General features: G+C 53.5%; 1 protein-coding gene across 4 annotated transcripts in view; it reads left to right on the top strand.

The window, feature by feature from the left end:
* Nucleotides 1-24,427, top strand: part of RAB11FIP5 (RAB11 family interacting protein 5) — a 44,717-nt gene that overhangs the window by 5,570 nt on the left and 14,720 nt on the right. For all 4 annotated transcript variants that reach the window (XM_076335636.1, XM_076335635.1, XM_076335634.1 and 1 more), the window contains exons 2-3: nucleotides 11,882-12,321; nucleotides 13,703-14,441. In XM_076335636.1, coding sequence (XP_076191751.1) covers nucleotides 11,882-12,321; nucleotides 13,703-14,441 — 1,179 coding nt within the window. The remainder of the gene's footprint in view (nucleotides 1-11,881; nucleotides 12,322-13,702; nucleotides 14,442-24,427) is intronic.

Genomic DNA, 24,427 nt, shown 5'->3' with positions numbered 1-24,427 from the left:
TGGGGCAAGGCTCAGTGGAAAAGGGATGGGGATTTCCTCGGGGGCTTGGGGGGAAGATGTCATGGAGCCAGGCCAAGACGGCTGGCAGAGCGGGTTGGAGAGGGAGCCCGTCAGCCCCGTCGCTGTGTGCAGCTGCGTGGCTTGGCATGGGGAGGGAGAAGCAGCACGGCTGCGGGGAAGGAACGGGCTGAGGCGGAGGTGGCTCAGGTGGACGTTGCTCTGAATTTGTTTTGGCTCTGGGCTGACTGAGAAGCCCTCCGGGAGTTCACGTTGTTGCCCCGTCCACTCAGCAGCAAAGCAGCGTGGGAACCTCGGAGGGATGAGAAGCATCCTTGGGGCCAAGGGGCAGTCCCCGAATCCCTGCCGGGGCTCCCTCGCTGTCTGTTGGTCCTTCCTGAGCTAAGCCCCACAGCAGGCACTTTTCCCTTCCCCTTGCTGGTTGTACCCATCACATCCCCTCCTTGCTGTGGTGAGAGCAGACGGGTAATGTGCTTTCTGTGGCACTGCCCTCGTGTTTCCCTCGGGCACGGACCCACTCTCGTCTCTACCGCCAACCCCTCTGGACTGCTGTCAGCCCATGGTGTGCTTGTGGCCGTCGCCCTCCCTTATTAAATTAACATCAGTGGAGTTCATTAGCAGCAGAGCACGCGCTGTGGCCTGCGGGCTCTTGGCTGTGGCATCTTTCTCGGATGCGGTGGTTTGTGCTCGTTGCCGTTCCTACTGTGGCCTTGGCTTCTGGCTGCATCTGCTAGGGGAGATGTTTGCACCCAGGGTCTGAGCCCACTTTCTGCTCCCTATCAGACATGAGCCGAGGCCAAATCGCTGCAGCCGTGTCCTCTGCATGTCTGTCCTTAAGCCTAGGAGAGGAAGAGACCTTGCAGCAGGACGGAGGGGAAATAGCTGCTCCGTGATAGTTTTGGGATGGAAAGTTTTAATACGAGGGCAAACAGAGCCCTTTTCCCTGGGGACTGTGATCAGAGGTGCCCGGCAAGGCTGGTGAAGGTCTTTGGGGTGGCTGAGAGCAGCAGTGAGCTCCTTGGATGCCCTGGGCTGTGATGAAATCCTTGTTTCGGTGCTGGAAAGGCAGCTCTGAGGGGTTGTTGCATCTCAGCCAAGCCAGGAAACACCCTGCTGTGTCGAAACACCGCCAAGCAGGGGGAGGAGAGGGTTAGTCCTGCCAAAAATCAGGTCAAGGTGCTCTCTGCGCTGCCGGAGGCAAGGCTGGGCTGGAGGCAGCCAGGCCTTGGGATAGGGTCCTTGGTGGCCAGCTTGTCCCGGGCAAGCCTTTACCCCTAGGCTGGGAGCCCATGGGGAGATTACCGAGGCGCTGCAGTGATGGTGATGCTGCTTACGAAATGGTGGCAGTGCTTAGTTTTGCTCCTACCTGCCCAGTTAACCCTGTTTTCACCCAGTTGCCAAGATCGGTTTAAGGGGTTTAACACTCTTGCTGTGTTCTGCTCCGTGAAGACTCCGCTTTTGTTTGTCCTGGTTTCAGCAGGGATAGAGTTAATTTTCTTCCTAGTAGCTGGTACAGTGCCGTGTTTTGGATTTAGGATGAGAACAAAGTTGATAACACACCGATGTTTTAGTTGTTGCTGAGCAGTGCTTACAGTAGTCAAGGCCTTTTCAGCTTCCCATGCCCTGCCAGTGAGAAGCTGGGAGGGGGCACAGCCAGGACAGCCGACCCAAACCGGCCAAAGGGCTATTCCATACCGTATGACGTCGTGCTCAGTACATAAACTGGGGGGAGTTGGTTGGGGGGCGGCGACCGCTGCTTGGGAACTGGCTGGGCATCGGTCGGTGGGTGGTGAGCAGTTGCATTGTGCATCATTTATTTTGTATATTCTTTTATCGTTATTATTATTTTTCCCTTCCTTTTCTGTCCTATTAAACTGTGTTTATCTCAACCGACAAATTTTACTTTTTTTTCCCCGATTCTCTCCCCCATCCCACTGGGGTGGGGGTGAGTGAGCGAACGGCTGTGTGGTGTTTAGCTGCCTGCCGGGTTAAACCACAACATTGTTGCTTTTTAAAAGATATTTGAGCAGTTTGATCCCAGCTTTGCAAGTCTGGCATGCTGGGTTTGGACTGTCAGTGGCCGAGAGCACTGGCCCATCACCCTCCATCATCTTAAAAACCAAAAAGCTGCAGATTCAGGCTTCTTTCTCTGTTTCACACTAATCTGCAGAGCCCTAACCGCCTCCAGCTGTCTTTTTCCCTTAGCAGCTGCAGAAAAACCCACAGCCAGCTCAGAAAATGCCTCGGACCTGTTGGTACAAAGCTCCAGACACGGGTGGAGCTGGTGCTATTGCATGTGCCGAGTTCAGCTCGTGCTCACGCCGTGCTCCAGGAGCCTTGCTGCCTCAGTTCATCTTTCCAAGGTGACTCCCTCCCTTCCTTATGGGGTCTGCCAAAATGTTTCTTGCCAGTGCTTCCTCTTTGGTGACCCGGAAAGCAGGGTGGGCTCTGCTCTCTGCTTCTCTCGCCCTCCAAGGGGCCGTGTCATCACGCTAGGCTGAGCTGGATGGCTCACAGGCAGCGTCCGTGAGCCCGCAAGCAGGAGAGGAGTTTTTGGGGGATGCTTTTCATGGTTCCTGGGGGCATCTGCTCGATTGTAGCATTGCCCCAGAGGAGGGCGTCTGCAGGTGCCCTCAGCTGCACCCCAGCAGCTTGGTCCCTTGGAGCGATGTGTCACAGCTCGGGTCTGCTGGAGGCATCCCCCTTCTTTGTCACTGTCACTGGAGGGAGAGCATCTGTTGGGGCAGAGAGCGTGTCTGTGCCGTGGCTGCTGCCAGGGCAGAGTCTAGACCGGGCAGAGTCTAGTCTATTCTGCCCGTCCGCTGTAGCTGACTCACGAACGCACTTATGTAGGTGCCTGCGCGACGGGAAAACGGGCTCCTTGCCCTGAGTAACCCTGCAGGCTCTGGGTGCTCTGGTGTCGTCTCGCCTGTTGAAATCCTCTTGCTCTGGATGCTGTTCCGTTGTAGGTGTGCTGGCACGGGCTGTTGCCTCCGCATGGCGGCTGCACGGGGCTTTCTTGACAATTGGAGTCCAAAAAAGACTTTGTGTCCTTTCTGCATGCGGTCTGTCGAGTGAAAATAGCTTTTAAACCTTTGCTGCCACCTCTCTTCCTGCTCCAGGGCTTGTGGGAGCCTGTGCTTGGCAAAGGTGTGCAAATAACTGCCATGGGAATTCGCTTTCTTTGTCAGAAGCTTGGCCGGGGACACGGGGTTTGGGTTTCCATCGGGATGGCCTTTCCAGCCCGGGCTGGGGGTTTGGGAGCCCCGTCCCCGGAGCAGCATCCCACGGCCTCCCCAGCTCTGCCTTTCCAGCACATGAGTCTCTTTGCCGGCAAGTCCACCGAGGGTAAAGGTGTGTGTAATTAGAGCAACTTGCTGCTGGGTTAAGATCCGTTCCTTTTTCCCTTTTTCCCCCTTTTTCACGTGCGTGACTCATGCCCGAGAGCGGGTTGCAGCATCTGTTGATGGGATGAATGAACAATCAACGCGTGACCTGTTGCTGAAGCGGGTGTAGCTGGTATTTTTAAGCTGTGTGAAGCCCTTGGGATTGGTTTCCCCTTTGGAGGACAGGCGCTGCGTTCCCAAGCCTTGCGTTGCCTCTAGGTACTAGGTTCTCCATGCAAGCCCTGCCGTGATGCTCTTCCCGTTTGGAAGCGGAAAAGGATTTACAGCAAAAACATGTTTCTCCTGCCCATCCCGTGGACGTTGAGTTGTGCACGAAGTAGCTCCCTGGAAGCAGGTGCACTGGGGGAACCTGCGGAGCAGCTCCTCGCTGTCGGTCGTGCTTTGCAATCCTGCAAAGTCAGCTCGGGGCTCATTTTTTTTAACTTTTATTTGTGCCCTTGGTTTCTTGTGCATTGGGTCAGCGGATCACAAGCACTGCCTCCTCTCCCATCCTCGCACACAGGGGCCCTCGTCCCCCAGCCTCACTATGTCCGGGCAGCGCTGGCCCGGCAGTTCAGGTCATTCGGTGACCACAAACGTGGCTTATTGGCTTGTTTGCAACTCGGAGGACGCAAACCTTGGATGCTCTGGAGTGTAAGCGGATAAATATAGCTGATGAGACCTCTTTTTGTCTCCTGCTATTACTATCTCCATTCATAAATGTTTCATGCTCCGTTTTACAGCTTCTTAAATCTTCCCTCCTTTCCTCTTCCTACCTGCCCATCCTGCGCTAGAGAGGGGAAAGCCTCTGATCTTCTTAGCCTAAATTGATTTGCGATGAAGTTACCCGCCCTTGCTCTCATGCCAGCACTGTCCTGGTGGCTGACAGCTCTTCTCCATCCCTGCTCCTAAAACTGTCACCCTCCATGCCATCACACACCCCTGCTTGCTTCTGCCAGCCAGCACGGAGGCCGTAGGGGCAGATTTGGGGGCAGTGGGGTGGCTGGGTAGCCATCCTCTCTCTCCTCTGCGTACGGGGTCAAGAAAACAGCCTGTCTGGGGGCTCCACAGGTCTGGGCCACCCCAGTCCCCCCAAAGCCAAGGGGAGGTGCCAGGCAGCAGGGTCCTGTGGGGCACTGCTCCAGGGATGCAGGAGTGAGCATGCTCAGGACCTTTCCGGGATGGACCTTGTGCATGGAGCACTGAGGTGCCGCAGGATACGTGCCTGGAGCACCAGCTCCGTAGCACAGCCCGGGTGTTGCACCAGGCTTGTGCCAGTAAGCTGTGGACACAAGCAGAGCTGGTTTTTTTTCCTAGTTTTCATCATGCCTTGCAGGTTTGCAGGCTGTTCCCTGCCATCGAGACCCACTGGAGTGACATCATCTCTGTTCCTGGCCTGAAGGTCTCGTCCCACGACTCGCAGCAGGGCACGGATACGGCAGAGCATGGACGGCTTCTCTGTCCCAGCGCGGGTGTGAGTCGGTGCTGGGATTTTCTCCTGCGGGTTCCCGGTTGTTCCGTGCTCCCACATTGGCTGTGGTAATACATCGCTTGGAGCACCAGCGCCGAGTCCGTAGCTCCATCCTCTTGCGCCCCTCATTGCACACAGCTCCTGTTCTTTGTTTCTGACATCCCATTTAGCCAGCACTCTCTTGAGCAGCTGAGTTGGTCGTGTCAAAGCTGGAAGCCATTAGAGGAGCAGGGTTGAGTTGCTTCGTTAGCAGTGAGCTGAATTATCTAACAAGCTGTGGGGGGTTGGTTTGTTCAAGTTTGTTTTCGAGCACTTCTCAGAGGAACGTTTGGAGAGATGAACTTCTTCCCACCTCAGCTGCTCGCGTCCTTTCTTCCCCATCTGCGGGGGAATCAGCCTGTGTTTATTTTCCTTCTGTGCTTTTAGCAGCTCACAGGGATCACCTTCCAAAATAGGCCATCCAAAACCAACACGAAACGAACCTACGCTGCAGAAAAGCTTCCCAACACCGGTGGGGGAAGCCGTGTCAAAAACACAAAGCCAGACAAAAAGCACAAAACTCCCCAGGGCTGGGTTGTTTTCCACCCTACACTTCCCTTCTTGGGTAGGTGAGCTTCCTCCTGGCCCTGATGCAATGTGCGTGTTTCCGCAGGGCTGCTTCAGCTCTTGTCTCGCCGAAATGCCTCTTCGCTGCCCGTGCCGTGCCCATCGAAGGGGGGTCGTGCCAGGAGGAGCGGTGCCCCTTCTGCCAGCATTCGTGTTTTCCCCTGGATTGCCTTTTCTGTGCTCCATCCTGCTCTGTCACTGTAGGGGCCCGAGTAGTCTTTAATTAAAGACTTGGGGCTCTTCTCGTAAGCCAGGCTGACCTTGTTGCAGGGATGAATCAGCAGTAAATGACAGGCTGGTGCAGTCGGGGAAGAGGCATTGGCTCCACGTTGAGCTCCGTACTGCAGCTTGGGCAGCTGAGTTGTGTGGGGCAGGAGCATTTCTGCTCAGTTTGAGGCAAACCTTGACCACCCTGGCAATGCTGAGTGGTTTTGGGAGGTTTTTGGGAAGCACCTGATGCCTGAAGCACTCTAGAAACGCTCCAGCTGTGCATCTTTCCCTGTGTGCATCCATGAACACTGCGAGTTGCTAAGGGACTTAACCACCCAAGGAAGCTCTCTTGAACTCACTGCTAGTAAAGCACTAGGACCAGTCCGAGAGCGAAACTGGAGAACCATTGCTGAAGGTACCTAGTGTGCGTTGGACAGGTCTGTTGGGGTGAGGTAGGTCCAGCTGAGCTGGAGGGTGGATGGGGATCTCTTGGGGACCTCAGCTGGACCCATGGGAGAGCAAAGGTGGTCCTCCTTGGAAGGACCCACATCCCTCTTGGAAGGACCCACGTCCTCCCTGAAAGTAGGGCAGGATGGTGCCCTGATGGTGCACACGGCACCTCTGAGAGCCATGTTGCGTGCACTGCCCTGCTCACCTGATCTCGTCCCGGTGTTGCTTGGCTTTCTCCCCTGCGTGATGTTGCATGCGACTGTAGTAATCCTGAACCAATGGAATGAGCTTGGATCATGCCAGGGCTTCGGGATGCCGACCCATGAAGCTGCTGACAGGATGGGGGCTTCGGCTTTGTGCTTGGTTTTGTGCTGAAGGAGTTGCTTGATCAGGAGGGGGACGTGGAAGGGACAACGTGACAGAAAGCCTCGGATCACGGTCAGCATTGCTTTTCTGTTAAGGGTTGGCTCTCTGTCCTCCTGGTCATCCCAGCAGCTTGTCTTCCGATCCTGGGAGGTGTGGGGCAGCCCACGCAGACCAGGTGTCACATAAAACCAAACGAGTTTTCTCATCGATGGGGAGAAAATACTGCCCAAGCATTTTCCCCTTGTAGCTCAGATACCCAACGCAAGGTTTTTAGGAGTGGGGGCTCCCCGTGCCCCCCATAAACGGTCACCTGCAGCCCAACGGAGGACAAAGAGCAGAGGAGGGGGGACGGTGCGAACCAGGCGCTGACCCCGAGCAAATCCATCCTGTCAGCATCCTCCGTGGGGTTGCTTTCCCTCCTTAACAAACAGTTCCTACGCTCTTGTTTCCATGGCAGGGTGTTTTTTCCCTTTGCTCAGCACTAGCTGGCTTTCCGGTATGGGATGCTGCTAGAGGATGAGGGAAAGCACGTGTTTTTTGGGGGCCTGGAGATACAGCAGCGCTTTGTGTTCTGCTGTCCGTGCCTCCCTTGCTGCTCCAATTGATCCTGGCAACAGCAAATGTAAAAATAGATGCCGGGTGCTTGCTGCTTTTTCTCCCAAACCTGTGTTTTGGCAGCCGTGCTCCGTGGCTCGCTGTTCTCTTTGACTCTCGGTGGAGGCAAATGGGAGGAGAGAGGAGCCTTTGCACAGGAAAGGGTTTTCCTGAAACTGTCTGGAGGCAGTTTGGATGTGCTGATTAATCACGGTGACCTAAATGAGCGTGCACAGTCACGCAGGGGGGCTGGGGAGCCCTTCGCCGTACATCAGTGCTCACAAGCAGTGTTACTGCAGCAGGATGTGAGCTTGCAAACCCCCGGAGCACGTCCCACTTCCCAGGAGCTGCCCGAGAGCTCGCAGGGGCCTCCAGTTGCTTCCCCTCTCTGCGGCGTCTGTGGGGAGTTTTCTGTTTGAGGTTTCCTCTCCCGTCCCTGTGTGCTGGGGTGGCTTGCTGCTTCCTTCCCCCTGCAGAGATCCCTGGGGCCTGGGTGTCCGCCTGCCGCAAGCATCTGTGGATGGCAGATCTTGGGGTGATGCTGGGAGAAGTCCTTTGCCTTTGGGGGGATGCACGCCCAGCATGGTGCAATGCTGCAAGCCGGCACCCCATGCACAGAGGCGCTGGACCTGTGGGGCATAAGAGGGAAGAAATGGGGGTTTTTTTAGCAAAAGCTAATTGCCTGAACTTGCAGCTTGTGTCTTCAAGCTGGCTCGAGCTGCGTTCCCTGGATTTGTTGCGTTGGAGATATCTCTGAGCAAGCTTGGCTCCCCATACGGCCAGGGCCGAGGTGTCTCAGCAGAAGCATCACCTTTGCAGTGGAGGTGGGCAGCAGCTGGCGGGTGGAAAGGAGAAGTTCTCCACGGAGCAGGAGGAGGGTGTTGATATGGGACCAGCAGGCTGGGAAGCTGCAGGTTTCATCCTCCGCTCTGTGTTCAGGGGGAGACCCGTTTCCAGTTGCAGGGAGCAGGGAAGGAGCACAGGCTCGGGGACCGAACACATCTCCTTAGCTAGGAGCAATCCTTCTCCCTGTCCCCACCAGCTCTGGCACCGGGAGAAGAGACCCTCTTTAATTTAACATTTTTTAACTAGCAAAATCCATGTCAGGCTGTGGCCCCTCCAAACCTTGCTAAGAACAGCCCCCCGGGACTAGGTGGCCAGAGATGGGTGGCTTGTCCTGGATGTCCCGTGCAGTGAGGAGCTGGACCCAAACTGGTGGCACCTTCCTCAAGAGAGGCCTCCAAAACACCTCCGAGAAGCGGGTCCTTGCAGTCCTGGGTCCCCGGTGCTGGACGTGCTTGGCACGGCTTCCTCAATCTCCCCACGCTCCTCAGTGCCAGCACCTCTTCCACAGTCTGATTAATATAACCCAGTTAAATTCAGAGCGATTGGTCTGAGCCTGAGCTGCGAAGCCCATGGCTGCTATTTCAGACCTGGAAAAGGGTTTGTATGTGCAGAAGCTGTTATTTTTTCCCTAGGTGTATCATCTAGTCCCTTAAAAGAGATCGCGTCCCCCTCTGAGGCTTGGGCTCGGGTGGCCCTGATTCAGAAACCCTTCACCCAGGGCTTCCCCCCAAGGGCAGCTCGTGGAAGAAACATGGGGAACCGAGGGGTGTGGGATGGGGTTAATAGCGAAAAGATGCTGCGGGAGTTTGTGTTTAGCTGGGCTGGGACTTGAAACCCGCCCTCCTGCCGCATCCCGGCTGAGGCAGTGTTTGCACCTCCTGTTTCCACTGGAACTGATTCATTAAAAAAAAAAAGAAAAACCGAACATGGAACAACTTAATCATCCCAAACACCCATTTTGTGCCATAAACTTAGAGCTCAGCCTAAAAATAGCTCTGTTCCCTGTTTGAGGTGTAGTCCCGACTGCTTGCTGACTGCTGATTAGGTCTAGGGAACCAAAAATAGCTCCTTAATCCAGCGCCAGCATAAGCAGAGGTTTTTCCTTGAACGGATGCTTTTTGAAGAGATCAGGTTTTAAGGCTTGTTCTTTCAAAGGTGTCGCCGCCGAGCACCCAAATTAATTTTAATGACCACAACATTATAAGTGATGGGACGGGAGATGCTGAGAGCGCATCCATGTGAGCTGAGCCAGTGCAGGGCTCTTACGGGCTGTTACATCTCATCATCCTCAAGCTTGTGCCTTTCCTTATGTTAATCCACCCAGATTTTCTCTCTTTTTTTTTTTCTTTTTTTTTTTTTTTCCATGGGATGACGTAAGATATAAAAACTACTCGCGAAGTTTTTTTCTTTTCCTGCTAAATGATTCAGCCCCCAAATCTCTCCTCTCCCAGCTGGCAGGCTGCTGCAGCCCTTCCTTCTTGAACTTCTTCCAGGTCTCGTATCAAACTGAGCAACGTAATATTTGATGTGCTGTGGCCACAGCCTGTTCCAAGCAGCCTTTTCCTCACTGCTCCTACGGGAAGGGTCCGCCTGACTCACCTGCTCCTGCTCCCCTAACTGCTCCCTGGCAGCGGATCAGCCCGTTTGAGTGTCTCTTTGCTGCCGTTGGCTTGCTGTAAGGGGTTAATGCTGCTTTTTTTCATGGGTTTTTTTCTGTATGCCTGGATATTTTCAAGCTTGAAGCCTGGGTACTGAACATTTTTCAAAGGGCATCGTATGGGGGTGGAATAAGCAAATGGTGGGAATAGGAATGAGTTCGCTGGGGATTTAACCCCGCGTCTGTGCCCAGCAAAGTCCCAGGCGCTGTCCCTCTTGCATTTCGGCGGCAGCAGAATTGGATGGCGAAGGACCTGGGTACTTCCAACTGTACGCTCCTGTTATTTATCCTAGCATCCCAGCAGGGAGTTAGGGGTTTTGTGCCCCCTTCCCAAGCCCTCCTCAGGCTTTCCAGCTCCTCCCTTCATCTGAGATGCGATAACTTCCCCAGCAGTAATTCAGGAACTTCTGGAGGACGTGATTCAAGTTTTCTCCTCGCCCTGGTGATTTCAGCATGGTCACACCCATCTCCATCCCTTCACATTTTCCTTCCCCCTTTTTTTTTTTCTTTTCAGTGACTTTACTTTTTGAGTGGATGGAAAACACCACCGGGATTTTTATTTTCTGGGAAATCAATGGGAAATTGTTAACCCAGGTCTAGAAATTTCTTCCACCTCCCATTGCTGCGTGTTTCTCCAGTGAAGCATGTCACAGAGAAACAGGGTCTGTCCTGAACCTACAGATTTCCTTGCGCCTTGTTAAGGGGAATTTTAATTCTTTGATCCGGGAGGGATCAGAGCTGCCAGGGCAGCGGCTGTGCTGCAGACCCGCTCATCCTGCTGCAGCCACCCTGGGAAGCGGCACCTGGAACCAGGGCACAAAGACGGGGCATCTCGCTGGAGGAGAAGGGAGCGAAGGCCCACTGGGTCGGCAGCGGTTTTGGGGAAGAAACGGTTCCCTTGTGGCCCGTGTTTCGTGCTGCCCCATCTGAGCGTGGTACTGCTGTGAACTGGAGAACTAGAAGGTGTCTCCAGGCATCTCTTGCTTTGGTGTCCTTTCACCCATCGTTCATTCCAGCTGGCAGGAGGCAAGTCCCCTCTCCCATCGCATACCAGGGGTTGCTCCATGCCCTGCTAGTGCACAGGCTATTCCCTGCGGAAGGATCGGGCCCTAAATGGAGGTTGGGAGGGTTTTTTGCCTTCTGCAGTGAATGTTTTGGAGGCTTTTCCCATGCTCCTTCCATCCCTGTGTGCAAAGCTACGGAGCAAAGTCTGCGTTATGGGTTTCGTCTGGGGCAGAGCAGCGGGGAGCATCCCCCAGTAACCTGCTGCGGAGTTGGTTGAAGCTTTTGCGCTGGTGGATATGGCCAATAGCTCCTTTGGGAGCTCTCACCAGCCCCAGCGGCGTGGTGCTGGGCTTTGGCGACCGGCACGAGGGGTGTTAAAATAAAGTCCTTTTCCCTCCTTGGCTCAGGCTTCTGGTTGCCTCAAATTTTACAGACATTTCAGCAGAATTGAGGGATTTGGAGGAGGGGAAGGTGATGGGCGTATAGGTTTGCTGCATCCCCCACCGTCACCGATCACATCAGGTCATCACAGATCCCAAAGCTGTACCACAGGCTGGAGACTGCCATCGGCAGGCTGTGGGGATGCAGATATTTCCCAAAAATCCAGCAACCTGGGTAGGGTAGGGTAGGGTTGGGTAGGGTAGGTGCTGCACGGCAGCTCCTCCTGCCCTTGAAGGGCTCTTGGGATGCAACATCCTCTAAATGCTTGATGCAAGGACACTTCTAGGCAAACTTCAGCATCTTTATTTAGGGTGAGGCATGGAAGGTCTGGCATAAAGTTATTTTAATGAATGTTGTTGAGTGCCTTTGCCATTACGGTACTGTCTCTGACTTGAAAGGATTTGTTCTGAGTCACTGGCTCTTGAATATTTAAAACGCAAGCACAAAGCACCGTCTTTTTTTAAACATGGGCTCACAGCAATGTATCAACTGACCATACAAAAATTTGGCCACTGGTAACTTTCCCCTGAAACTCACGGCGGTATCTGATGCCAGGGTGAGCGAGGTGGTGTTTGCCAGGTTATTTAGTGGAAGTGCTTGAGGACAGGGATGGAGACAGAGCTCTTGTAAAGCCGCTGCGTTTCAGGGAGAGGTCTGGTTCCGTGCGACACCTCCATGCTTGGTGTTTGCGTGTCTCTGACTCAGGTCTTAGGTGACTTCTGGGGCGCTTGTGCTAGCTCCCACCCAGCAGCATCCTCCCCAAGGTCTTCCTGGCTTGCGGCTCTTGGAAATGACGGAGGGGCCTCTCCTTTCTTTCCTCTCTGGCTCCAGGTGGCACAAGCTACACTCCAAGGCTGGGAAGAAGGAGAAGGAGCGTGGTGAGATCCTGGTGAGCATCCAGTTTACGCGCAACAACCTCACGGCCAGCATGTTCGACCTGTCCATGAAGGACAAGCCGCGGTCGCCCTTCGGCAAGCTGAAGGACAAGATGAAAGGCAAGAAGAAATACGACTTGGAGTCGGCTTCTGCCATCATCCCCAGCAGCATGGGCGCCCTCGACATGGAGGATGACTACGACATCGGGGGCAAGAAGTCCAAAGTCAAGGGCTTCTTCTTGAAGAACAAGCTGCGCAAGTCATCCCTGACGCAATCCAACACCTCCCTGGGATCTGACAGCACCATCTCTTCTGCCAGCCTGGGCTTGGCTGCAAATGTTCCCGAGGTAACCAAATCCCCGAGCAGACACAGCAGTCTGTCCACGGAGCGCTCTGGTAAGAGGATAACGGTTTTAATCCTCCCCCCACACACTTTTTTCCCCTTTCTTTTCTTTGTAAGGGACTGTTGAGGCTTTCCTGCAAACCTGTTAACTAACTGCTTACCTAAGAAGCGGCGTCCTGCACAAACCCTCCGAGACCTTCTGCATGCTGGCAGTAACGTGCTTGCCAGAACGGGGGGAGACATCTAAGATTCTGCTTTTCATGCTGAGCCTGTATACGAACAGCCTGACTTAGGCTGATGCTGCATGTGCTCCCTGCAGCGCACCACGAGCTTGCGGGCTACGAGGGTTCTTTAGGACCGTTTCTTCTCTGCCCCCTAAAAGTGGGTCGCTAACACTGACTCATAGCAGTAAGCCCCTGGGAGAGGGCTGGGCGAAGCAGAGCACGTTACTGCTGCGCTGCTGCCCGGCTGTCTAATGAGACGCCTCCGGCTTGGAGGCAAAGCTGAAACAGTGACCGGTTCCTGGTGATTAAAGCAATCTGAGCTCTTGGCACTCGGAGAGCGGCGATTTGCAAACAAAAAAGGCCCTTGTAGTGAATTAATTCTTGCCGTCCCTTGAAAACAAAATATATAATTAAATGGCTTAATTGGCTGGAGACAGCAAATTCCCATATTGGGTGGTAGTCCCTGGGTACGTGCTTGCTTCTCACTGTGCTGGTGAAGCCACCCACATGATGCTTCTCGGTTTCTGCTGGGTGACGTTCCCGTGCGTGGCCGGAGACCAAGCGGAGGCACCGGTCTGGCCCCGTCATCCTCGTGTCGTGGTGAAGGAGGCAGCATCTCCGTCTAGAATGGGAGAGCAGCTGCGTGTCACCTAAAGTCCAGGCAGTCCTTCTCACTGGGCTCTCCACGTAACCCCAAAAATCTGCTGAGAGTTAGCAGTAGCCACAGGGTCAGGCAGTGGGAGGGAGAAACAGGCGCTGGACCCTCCTGGTTTATATCACGCACAGCAGCAGCCTGGCCTGTCAGAGCGGAGCTCGGGGGCTTGTCGTCTTTTATTCAATGCAAACTCTTAAATCACACGGAAGCATAAACCCTTTAAGTAGCTTCTGGGTAGTTTCTTGCATTTATTATTGATCTCAGATCCTCTCAGACAAGGGGTTTGTCGTCTTATAGAGACTCCTCTCCGGATCCTGCAGTGGGAGGTGATGTGCTTGGGGAGAATATCATATAGCCTGTATAGCCACATACTTGTGACCTGTGCTTTGCATTTCTAGTGATTTAATTATAATCCGGTAGAGCCTGGGAGGGAGAAAGCCAGTATGATTTCACAGATCTTTTTAGTGTTTGCAAGTAGAAGATAACGATGCTTGTCGTACCTGTGCCTGTTACTCAGATGGCCTCACCTTCATTTTGTGTTTTATTTCCCCCCAGTGAAAGACTACTTGCCATCTCCAAAGCTGACCCACAAGAGAGCATTCAGTGACGATGTCTCCCAAGTCAGCCCGGTCCTGGAGCCCAAAGCAATCCAAAGCCTGAAGCCAAAGAACGATCCCGTGTCCCGGTCTTCCCTCTGCATCAACGGGAGCCACGTTTACAGCGATGAACCTGCACCAAAGAGCCCCGTGTCTGTCCCGCAGAGCTCTGCGCCGCTGTCCGTGCCCAGCGTCCCCAGACGGCAGGAGGAGGGCTTCGGCTTCACTCCCCTCCATCCCGACTTCCACGAGGTGCCTTGGGGGATCAGCAACTTTGAGAGGACACAGCAGAGAGACGAGCCCAGGTTCATCCCGTCTCCTCCCAGCTTAGCCTTGCAAGAAGAGCTCAAGGTCTCCACGAAAGCCGTCACTCTCAGTAACCATCTGGGCAGAGCCAAGATGGAAGAAAACAGTCGCTTAGAGAACAAGCCGACTCAAGCTGCAACACCCATGGTCTTCTCCACGGAAACGACGAAGGACAAACAACCTGAGGAAACGAGGAAGGAAGACAAGAAGGCGAAGGGCGGCCTCTTCCACCACGGGGGCAACAAGAGTGACGTGGGGAGCAAAGGCCAGGGGGAGAAAGTGGGATTCTCCCACGACTCGTCCGTCCACGCGACGGCAGGGGGAGATGAGAGGAATAAAACCAGCGGCTGGTTCAGTTCAAAGGAGCCCAAAGAATCCCCTCAGAAACCCAGGTCAGTGAAACGGGTGTGTTGACGTCTAGGCCATTAACTAGCTGCCCCAGCCTCCCGTCTTCAACGGCTGTGCTGTTAAATGCTCTCCAGCATCAGCGGAGGACCGGTCCCCATTGTTCAGACAAGATGATAGCGGGGGAAATGCTTCCTTGGTCTTAAATGTCTCAAAGGGAGGGTGATTTTTCCTGGATCCTCCCCTGGCTTCTGCCACAAACCAATTCCATTTGCCCTCCCGGGCCGTGTTTCCCGGTTGGGGAAGGGAGGGATCCCCTTCATGGAGAGGGAGACATTTCCCTCTGCAGAGGTGAGGCTCAGCGTGGTCATGCCAAGTATTTCTGTGGCCTCAAAGTAAAGGATCGTTATCCTTTAATTAGCTAAAAACCCTTCCCTGGCAGTCAGTGTAGGATGCGGGACATACTGACATGTAATCACATTTTTTTATTAACATCGCACCCCCTCTACGTCACTGGTCTGGCCTGGGGGTGCGGTACTTTGGTAACTCGAGATATTATTAATATTTCTGAAGTAACTAATCCCAGCCCTGCTCTTTCCCTTTCTCATCCCACCCCAGCCTTCCCTCCTCCCGATTATGAATCTCTAATTGTTCTTGCTTCGCGTGATGATTCATCCCTCCAAATCCTCAGCACTGTATTTGTGGCACACAAAACGTGGTGTTCGTGCTGTTTCTGTGCGGGCTTTATCGTGACAGTGTGTCACCCCCGTCCATCCCTGTGGCCCCTGGCAGGTGAGCTGGCAGTCCAGAGGTCGACCGAGAGCCCGGTGCGGTTATCATTGCTCAGTAAGAGGGAGAAAACGGGGTTAAAAGCAGCCAGGGAAAATAACTAGCAGTTGAGAGCTGGTTGAATCTACAGGGTTGATTTATTATAGGGATTTTCTAATCTGGGCTGACTTTAACCTAATTTATTAAGCAGAAGGGTTTTAATTCAGTCTAAGCCTCCTTTAATGAGGCTCATGGTTTATTCAACCTAACCAGATTCCCACACGGGTTAAACTGCTTTTAAAGTGCTCCTCAGACATAAGTGAGGGGGTGAGCACATCGCTCAATATGGCTTCAGAACAGGGGCAGCCCCAAAAGTCCTCCTCTTCTCACCCCACAAGAAGATGTTGTGCTCGTAGTGATCTTTAAGGCCAACGGGAGGCAAGAACGTGCTGCTGCCCCCCTTCTCAAGGACCGAAGGCCATGTGTCCTTGTCCTGCGTGCCACACGCGGTCCCTCGGGAGGAGCATGTGCTGTCGGTGCGAGGATGGGAGAGGAGCCGCAAGGGCTGGTAAGGCTCGGTCCTGCCCGCTGCCAGCGCTCCCAGCTGCAGGGGCAGAGCTGGGGACACCGAGGCAGGCGGGGAGCTGCTCCCCTGAGTCACGAACATCCCATCTCACAGGGCCTGGAGCTCTTTTCCCCCAAAGCCTTTCATTGGGGAGCGAAGCCCGGCTCGCACGGGGGAGGCAATGGGGAACGGAAGGACCAGGCAGGATGTGGGCTCTCAGTCCTCGAGCTGCTCCGGCAGCAGGAGAAATGAATGCGAGGTCCTGGGACTGCTGTGGCTGCATTCCTGCGTACGGGTCTTTCATTTCCAGGAGACTTGAAACCCCAGTAGTTACTTGGTGTCACATCCCGGTGCAAGGTTTGTTTCTGGATGAGACTAATGGATTCAGGTCTCTGAATGCTGTGATTGAGGAAGGACAGAATATTACCACTCAAGATTGTTCTTTTAATTTTTTTTTCATTTTGCGATAATAAACCTGCTGTTTGATTTAAGTCCTAGAATAGAAAAGATACAGTATGAAAAATAAACCCATTAAAAAATCCTACTGTATTCAGGCGGTGACTCCACAAGCTGCCTGAGCCAGCCAGCAAAGTACTGTGAGCCTACGATGTACGCGTGTGATGGGATGGGAGATGCGCTCTGCATCTCCCTCTGGGGCCTTTTCCTCGATAAATGGGTGAGAAACCTGCGGGTTTCCTCCTGCTTTGCAGTTCTAGGAAGGAGGCCGACACAGGCCGTGCATTACAACCTGACGCATGCGCCGTGCCTGCCCCACTCCTCTGATGGATGCTGCTGTCTTCAAGGCAAGGATGTCCGATCCGGCTGTAAATCGGCTCCCGAACGCCTGTAGCATCCAACCCAGAGGATAATCGCTGTGAGGGCAGAGGTGCCCTTAAACACTGCTGGTTTCTAACAACCCTCTGCCTTTTTTCAGATGACAGCTGCTGGACCCATTCCCAGCGTTATTCCTCTCCCAGAGGGTTTTCACTCTGTGTTTTGTTTTTTTATCTACTTCAGTGCTCACAGTTTCATTTCAAGCTAAGCTGAAGCTAAGCTTTGCTTAGAGTCAGTTTGCCATGGCATGCCGAGGACCCTGTCCGCAGACGTCTGTCTTCTAAGGAGAAATCTGGATGAGCCATGCGGCAGCAGCTCCTCTGGCTGGGGTTTTCTCTCCCAAAACTAGGAATTGCTTTGAAGCAGCACGGGCTGGAGGGAACAGATTCATAGGGGCCCCTTTTGGGGCGTTTATAAGCATCTGAATGGGCTTTAATTGCAGTTCGCAATTTGAAAATGGGAAGTAATGAGCTTAAACTGTAGCAAGGGAGATTTAAGGTAGTCATTAGGAGAAGTCTCTTGTGGAGGATGTTGAAGTGCTAGAGCTGCCTGGCTGGGAGGAGGAAACCCAGCGTCTGGGGCTTTGGGGACCGGGGTAGATGAAGGCCTTTGGGGAACATTACAAGAAGCGTTTGTCCTAGCATATGGCCCAGGCTGGGCAGTGGGAGATGGTGACCGAGTCTAATTTGATGCAAAAATGGCCTTTCCATCATCACAGGGAGAGGGACTCTCTCTAGTCTGGCTTTCCTGGTTCTTCATTTTTTCTGACCATTAATTACAACGCCACTACTTATTCTAATTATACAGAACTCTAACTTTTCTGATTTTGTTCTCCTTCCTTACGCTGAACGACCTTGTGGACCATGCCACTGATCCAAGTCCAAGCTGTTGAAGAGTTTATTAGGTCTCGATGGTGTCAGGTTGAACGTACTGTCTGGTGCCATCTGTGTTGTGACAATCAAATGCGTATGGTCCCTCAAGTGTGCGATTGAAAAGTTAGCAGTGCTTATCTGTGGGTGTTTTATGGATGTCCATCTGCATCTGGAGGAGCTATTCAGTTACCAGTGTAACTTCTAGAGCTGAAGACGGATTAACCTTTGCTTTGTAGAGAGAACCAGCCTCTGAATCGAGCAGTTTTACGTCTTAGACTTATCTGCAGAAAGGATTTTTTCCTTCCCGCTCTCCTGATTCTGGAAGCTTCAGCTTTGCAGCTCCTGTCAGCTGAGCAAGCAGCATCTCCTCACCTTTTTGCCCACCATGGATAGGTCAAGTTTCATCCAGAGCTGAACGTGGGGAGAGAGCATCAAAAGCAGTCACCTTTGCAAGACCAAAAAGCTCAACCTGTAATTAGTTAAAAGGTCTGTAATTAGAAAGATGCTTTACAGTTAAGGTTTAAATTAGCCTGCAGCTAAGACAAGTTTGGCACAGCTTGTCTTTAACCACTTGCTCTTGCAAAACCACACCTTTTCTAAAATAAGGAAGCCACTGACTTTCTGCTGGTTTTCACTTCAGCTTTATAAAAAGGTTTTCTGTTCTGTTGTGGGCGGGTTTTGCTGACCCGTTGGCAAGCGCGTGTGAGCTGGCGCTGCCCTGCGAGCTGCAAACCTGCCCGCTCTCTTACCCAGGGAGAGGGCTGGACATTTCTGCCTTCAGCCCTTATTTACACGTTTGTTCGCTGACTCTTGACGGGGAAGCAGGTCTGTGCCTTTCTGCCCCGGCTTTGCTAATCTGTGGCGGCTACCGGGCTTTGATACTGGCTTGAATGGAAGCAGTAGGAAGATAGTGTTTGCTCTTTGGAGACCTGAATAAAAGACTGTTTGGGGTTTGTTGTTTTTAAGGTTGTGTGGTCAAGGGTTGTATGTAAGGAAGAAGCTCAGCAGGTTTATTTGAAGCAAGGCCTGGGGCTAAAACAATTGGTTTAACTATTTTCAGGCTTTCCTACAATGTTATCAGAGCTCCACAGGTCCTGCTTCCTGCAGCGTGAATCGGGATGATAAAATGAGGCTGCATCTCATGCTTGGCAGTAGGAAAAAAGAGAAATTGCGCTCTCTCTTGTAAAAATAATTGCATTAGTGCCATTTGCAGGTTAAAGGCCCTTCCCTCTGTTGCTGCTTTCATGGGGGGGGAAATGTAAAATCACTCCCCACCTTGGTTGTCACTCCTCTTTCCATAGTCCCTACCCTTGTATCCAGCAGTGAGGCCAAATATTGACTCAAATTCCTCACTCTTCATCATGTACTCCCAAAAGTACATTTCCTAAGTGCTGGAAATGGAAAGAAGGTTTTGAATGATTGGAGCACACTCCTCGGACGGGCTGGCAGCGGGGAGTGGCGCAGGTGGACCAGGAGAGCTTGTCGGTGGGCTTGAACGCTGATGTGTGCGACAGCCCCCTCCAAAGCACCGTTAATGGGGACTTTCAGAGCAGAACCTGGGAGGCTGCAGAGTTTGATGAAGAGGAGCACCGTGTCGTGAGAACCAGGGCGTCATGGATAACGGTGATGCTGCGGATGAGTCCATCGCGGGAGCCGTCAGGGTCACATCTCTGGCACAGGTCTTGTATCCACGCGAGCTGCAAAACTGCACGCCTGTATTGGATCAGTCACAGGGTAAAAATCGTCAGGGACGGAGCTGGACGTTTTCCCTCTGGCACGAGGGGTGCAGGGAGCCTGCAAGGGTGAAAAATGGCTCTTAAAATGCCTCTGCCTTCCTTTTGCCTCCTGAGCCCGCATTTCCCAGGGATGGACATGAAGCAGGATGGTGAATCGGATCCTAAGCTGGCACCAGCTCAGCCCTGGTGAAACAAATCTGCTTTGTGGCTGTCCAGGTAGAGCACAGCCCTGCCTCCACCCTTAAAAGTGGGTATTGGGGTTAGCACTTTGCATCTACTTGGGCTCCTACCGCCCAGATCCTCTCTCTGCTATTTTTTTTTTTATTCCTGTGGTTTTGGGGCAAATCTCTATAAAGCAGGACTTGTCTGTTTTAATTGGGATGACAGGCAGGTGAGGACCAAGAGGAAACCAAAGTGGTTATTGCACAGATAGCTAAACCCCTTGCTCTCGCCTCAGAAATTGCTATTTAAAAGCAGCATTCGCATATTTTCTCTGACTCCTCCTCATTTGGGTTCCCACCCCGTACAAAAATGTCCTGGGCTGCTGTACCCATCTTTTCCCAACCCCCTTCTGCGCAAATCCTGCCGTGCCAGCCTTGCTCATGCTGGTGGGAGGGAATTCCTGATCCCTGCCAGGCTTTGAAGCTGCCGCTGGGGCCTCCGGCACCCCAGGCCTGCTGGTTTTCCACCTTCCCTGGCTCGCTCACAGCGAGCCCCGGCTGCGTGCTTGTGTACGGGGAAATGGGGCAGAAAGCAGCTTGTGAGTGGTAGGGTCACGGCGCTCCCCTGGATCCAGCCCTCCTAGGAGGGATCTTCCACTTGATCTTCAGCGCAGCTCTTAACCTCAGCACATTATGGCTGGATTTGAGCCCTGCCCTCCCCAAACCCCTGCTTTTTCAGCGCATGTGCTGTCGTCTTTATCTTCACAGTGCAGAGTTACCCACCCTCTTGCAGATGGCCTGCGATGGCTGGGGATGGTGCTCTGTGACTGCGGAGCTGGGACGGCTGCCTTCAGCCTGAAATTCAGGCTGCGATCTGTAGGGAAAAAATCTCCCTGCATTGAATAAGCTGTTTCAAACAGACTATTCATCAGGGGGTTGCTCAGCAATATTTTATTTTATTTTATTTTTTCTGCTGAGAAGCTCAAACGCATCTCTGAAGTGCTGCCAAACAAATAAATGAGGGCAGAAAGGTACCCGCTATTTATTTTGGCTGGTGGAGCTGTGTGCTGGGGTACGGGAGGAGGAGGGTGAGTCAGCGTTTCAATGCAGCAAAGATCTTCAATCAGGCTGCTGCAAGCGGAGGTTTCCCTCTAGAGGAAAACACCGTTCTCGGCTCCTTGTTTTGCTGAGCACTTCCAGCACCCTTCATCAGAGAGGGGAATCGGGGCTTTTTGTGGGGTGGGTTATTCACGGGGAGAGCAGGTCTGCTGCCAGCGCCGGGCTGGTAACCAAAAGGGGATGCTTGTCCTAAGGAAAGGCATCGAATGGTGATGGTGCAATCGGTGCTTTGAAAACCCAGGGGAAAGACGCGGGCTCTGCTGCCAGGAGTTTGCGGCTGAGAGCGGTTTGTGCAGCCCCTGAGCAAGCCCCGGTGGGTCCCAGCAGGAATGAGGATGGGCAGTGGAAAGGAAACTTCAGCAGGGGGTTTTGGAGGAGGAAAACCGGAATCCGACAAAAAAAGCTGGATTTAAGTTCTGTCTTTATATCTTTAGCTTGGCTTGGGCTGCACGTGTTGGGGGAGGCTGATACGGGACCACTGCCTGGCAGGGGAGAAATTTGGGTCCTCCTGCGCCAGAGCCACAAGCTACATCGCTCTGGTTTCCTTCCCTCCAAGAAAAGATTCATGTTCACCCACCTTGTTTCCCAGGCTAAGTGCAGCCTTCATTTTGCTGCATCTTGACACTGATGTGTAGGTCACGACGGGCATGGGGCAGTCAGGGGCTTGCTGAAAGCACCATCCCGATTCCTGGTGGCCCGGACCGCACAGGCAGCACGCTCGGGGCTGGGACCAGCTTGCTGGCGTGGCCGAGAGCTGCTCTTTCTCAGCAGGTCCAGCACCCCGTGAGCCCCATCATGACTTGGGGAAGGAAGACAGGGTCATCTTGGGTGGGTTTGAAGAGACCTTGAAGCTGTTCCTCCACCTGTGCGGGTGGGGATCAGCGCAATTCAGGGCACTGCCCATCGTGTCTGCCTGGGTGAGGGGCTGCTCTGGCACCAGCCATCTCCTGGGGAAGGAACTTCAACCACTCAGTCTTCTGGCAGCTGTGAAGGTCGTTAGCAGCGAGCACTCATTAGGAGCCTGAAGCTGATTAATGCTCTGTAGCCATTTAGTGCTAGAGCCCAGCAGAGCTGGCTGGATCAGGCCTCGGTTGCTCTTACTCAGCACTAAATACTGTTAAAGCAGAATCACAAATGAGGGATCTTAATCTGGACCAAAACATTAAAGCAAGTGCCAGCAAGAAGGAGCAATCGCAGGAGCAAGCAGAGGTAAGGCAGCGGTGTGTGCCGTTTGCAGCCACCTTGAGATCGTGGTGTTTCAGGTTGGACCTTGCCACCTTCCCTTTCCAGCTGGAAAGGAAAATTTGCTGTGTTTTGCCCTGTTCCACCACAGATAAAACCCGTTTGTGGATCTTGTGAACTCACCCAGCTGGACCTTGGGTCACGGGCAGCTGTGCTCCTCTTCTGGAGAGCTTAAATTTGAGGGTGATTAGGGAGAAAGGTCAATTTGCAGCAAGTGGCAGTGAACAGGATCCTGTGCTCCAGTGTGTGTGTTCAGCTTAGGAGCATGGAGCCCCCCAGCAGCTGCAAGCATTTGTCAGCACCTTCTGCACTCAAAAAACCAGAAGAATTGAGAGACTCTTGTCAATACGAGCCATAACCTCGAGACCTTTGGGATGGCAAACACCAGATAGCGGTGACAGAGAGTTGGGGAGAGATGGGCTGCCCTGTCTCCTTGCGCAAACGCTGTCGTGCTGCGCCACTGCTGCCTCATGGATGGTCTTTTACAGAACAGCAAGGATGCCCTGTGGGTGGTCCGGAGTGGGTCTTGTGCTGGAGGTACGGTTCAGATGCAGAGCACCCCAACCACATGCCGGTCCCCAGATCACAGCATGACCGGAGAGGTTGGCTCCCAAGCAGAGAGCAGCTGCCGGTCTCTCTGGGGTGGTTTGTGCCTAAAGGTCCATCAGCTTCTCCCATCACTTCTCCTGGAGGTTTTCTGTGCTTGCTGAGAGCTTAAAACACCCAGGGAGAGCTGGGCTGCTCAGAGTTATCTTCTGCAGAGGTGCATGCCCGGCTGCCTGCAGTGGGTTTTCCACCCTGCTACACACCGGTGGTCCGAGCGGGGAGAGGACGCGGAGACACGGCGGAGCACGGCCAGGCTGTGCAGGGATGGGAATGGGCACCTGTGCCACGGCCACCACTGCTGCTTAGTGACAGCAGGAGAGGGCACCCACGAGCTGTCTCTGCCCGCAGCACCAAGTGAGCTGCAGGTTTGAGTGGAAATGAAGGTTTCGAGGCTTTTTTTGTGCCTGAATTACTAGTTCTGCTAAATAGTATCTGGCGTAGTGTCTGACGGGTGCTGGAGTTGAGCCTGTGGCACTCGGCTGCTTGCTGTGTGTGTTACCTACCTAAAAACCGGGACAAGGGGACTTTGGTGGCATTGATTGCATAAATAGGCACCTTTCCAAGGTAGCTGCACAGAAAATGATGTGTGAGGGGTGCTTCGAAGCTGCCAGGAGTGGGGAGAAGTGGGTCCTACCCCACTGCTGCAGTGTGCACGGGCTCCTGCCCATCCATGCATCGCTCATGGTCCGAGGCATGCTGCCGGCACGTAACCCTGCCTGCTTTAAATGCAACCAATGCTGACGGCACCTTCACACATCGTTAACTTTTGCCTCAAGATGGCATTTTTGCGCTTTGAAATGTGTCTAAGGCTTTTTGTGCATCCATAACAGACGAAAACAGTTGTCCAAGCAACTTTGCCATTTGACAGTGCATTGACCGTGATCTTCCAGTGCCGCCTGTGATCCCTACCAGCAGCTCAGGTGAGGCAGGGAAATATCGTGATGTAGCCCCAGGGCTGGACATACCCCGTGCATATTGGCAAAGCAATTACTCTATATTCATTCCTCGTTAAACTTTGATATGCCCAGTGCTGGCTGATCAATGTCCATATTTCTCCCAACCAAGACTGGGGTCTCTTTGAAGCTCAGCTGTCGTGGCCAATGCAGAAGGAAGTAATCCCGCTGGCTTGGTTACGGGGCAGTACAGCCGCGTGTGTCGGTGCCAGGTGCCCCCATCCTGGGGACGGGATTGCTCCTGGCAGGGGTGAGTCAAGGGGATGGGGGCTCAGGAGGAGGGAGTGCAGCAGTCGGAGCACCGGCTGGGGCACGGGGTGTCCACACCGCACCCTTTGTGATGTGAAAACCTCCAAGACGGCCAGCCCCGGCCTGGCAAGGCTTCCACGGGGGTGGTGATGCTCATTGCTGGAGGAGTTCCTAAAGGAAGATCAATGAAATCCCAAGGAAAGGTCAGTGTAGTCCCTCTTGAAAAGGCAGCAAAGAACTGGCCGCCTGACTCAGGGCGAGGTGCAGGAGGAGTTTGACAGTCTGAATTCGAGCTGTGCTGAATCCCTTCCCCCTCGGGGGTCCCCCGTAGGGGTTCAGGCATCTCGGGACCTCAGGCCAGAAGCGACGTGACAAAGGGCATGCGGAGAGGCTGGGCAGAGTCAAGAGCAGAGCCTGGGCCACATCCTGGCCACGTGCTCCCTCCTGCTCAGCTCGTGTTCCTTGGCTGCCCGCAGCCACGCTACCATCCCTCCTGTGCGAGAGGGAGCACCACATCCGCTGTCGTCCTGATATGTTGCCAAACAAGTAATGAGGCACTGGGGTAAACTGGGAAAGACTCACTCCTGCGTGCTCTTACTGGCTCAAGTAATCCTGATCCGAGAGCCCAGCCCGGCTCCTCGTGCGCAGCCTGCCCTGGGTACGCATCAGTGCTGGGACAAAAAAAATGAGCCGAGTCCTTGGGCCGCAGGAGGTGGGAAAAACCTCTCAGGCTCCTGAGTCTTAGGGCTTGCTAAGGCAGAAAGGGAAAATTTGAAGGACTGTTGTAGAAGAAGGGCTGCCCTTTCCTTTTTGTCGTGCATGCCCTTTCCATGCCTTGACTCCATAATCATTGCTCTGCCTAACAAGAGAGACGAGTATGTATTTGATCATTGCATTGCTTTGAACCGAAGCGTTTGTAGTGTGTGTG

This window comes from Aptenodytes patagonicus, chromosome 4, assembly GCF_965638725.1.
Source record: "Aptenodytes patagonicus chromosome 4, bAptPat1.pri.cur, whole genome shotgun sequence".
NCBI lineage: Eukaryota > Metazoa > Chordata > Aves > Sphenisciformes > Spheniscidae > Aptenodytes > Aptenodytes patagonicus.
The sequence above is the reverse complement of the archived record's forward strand: the minus strand, read 5'-3'. Positions and strand labels throughout refer to the sequence as shown.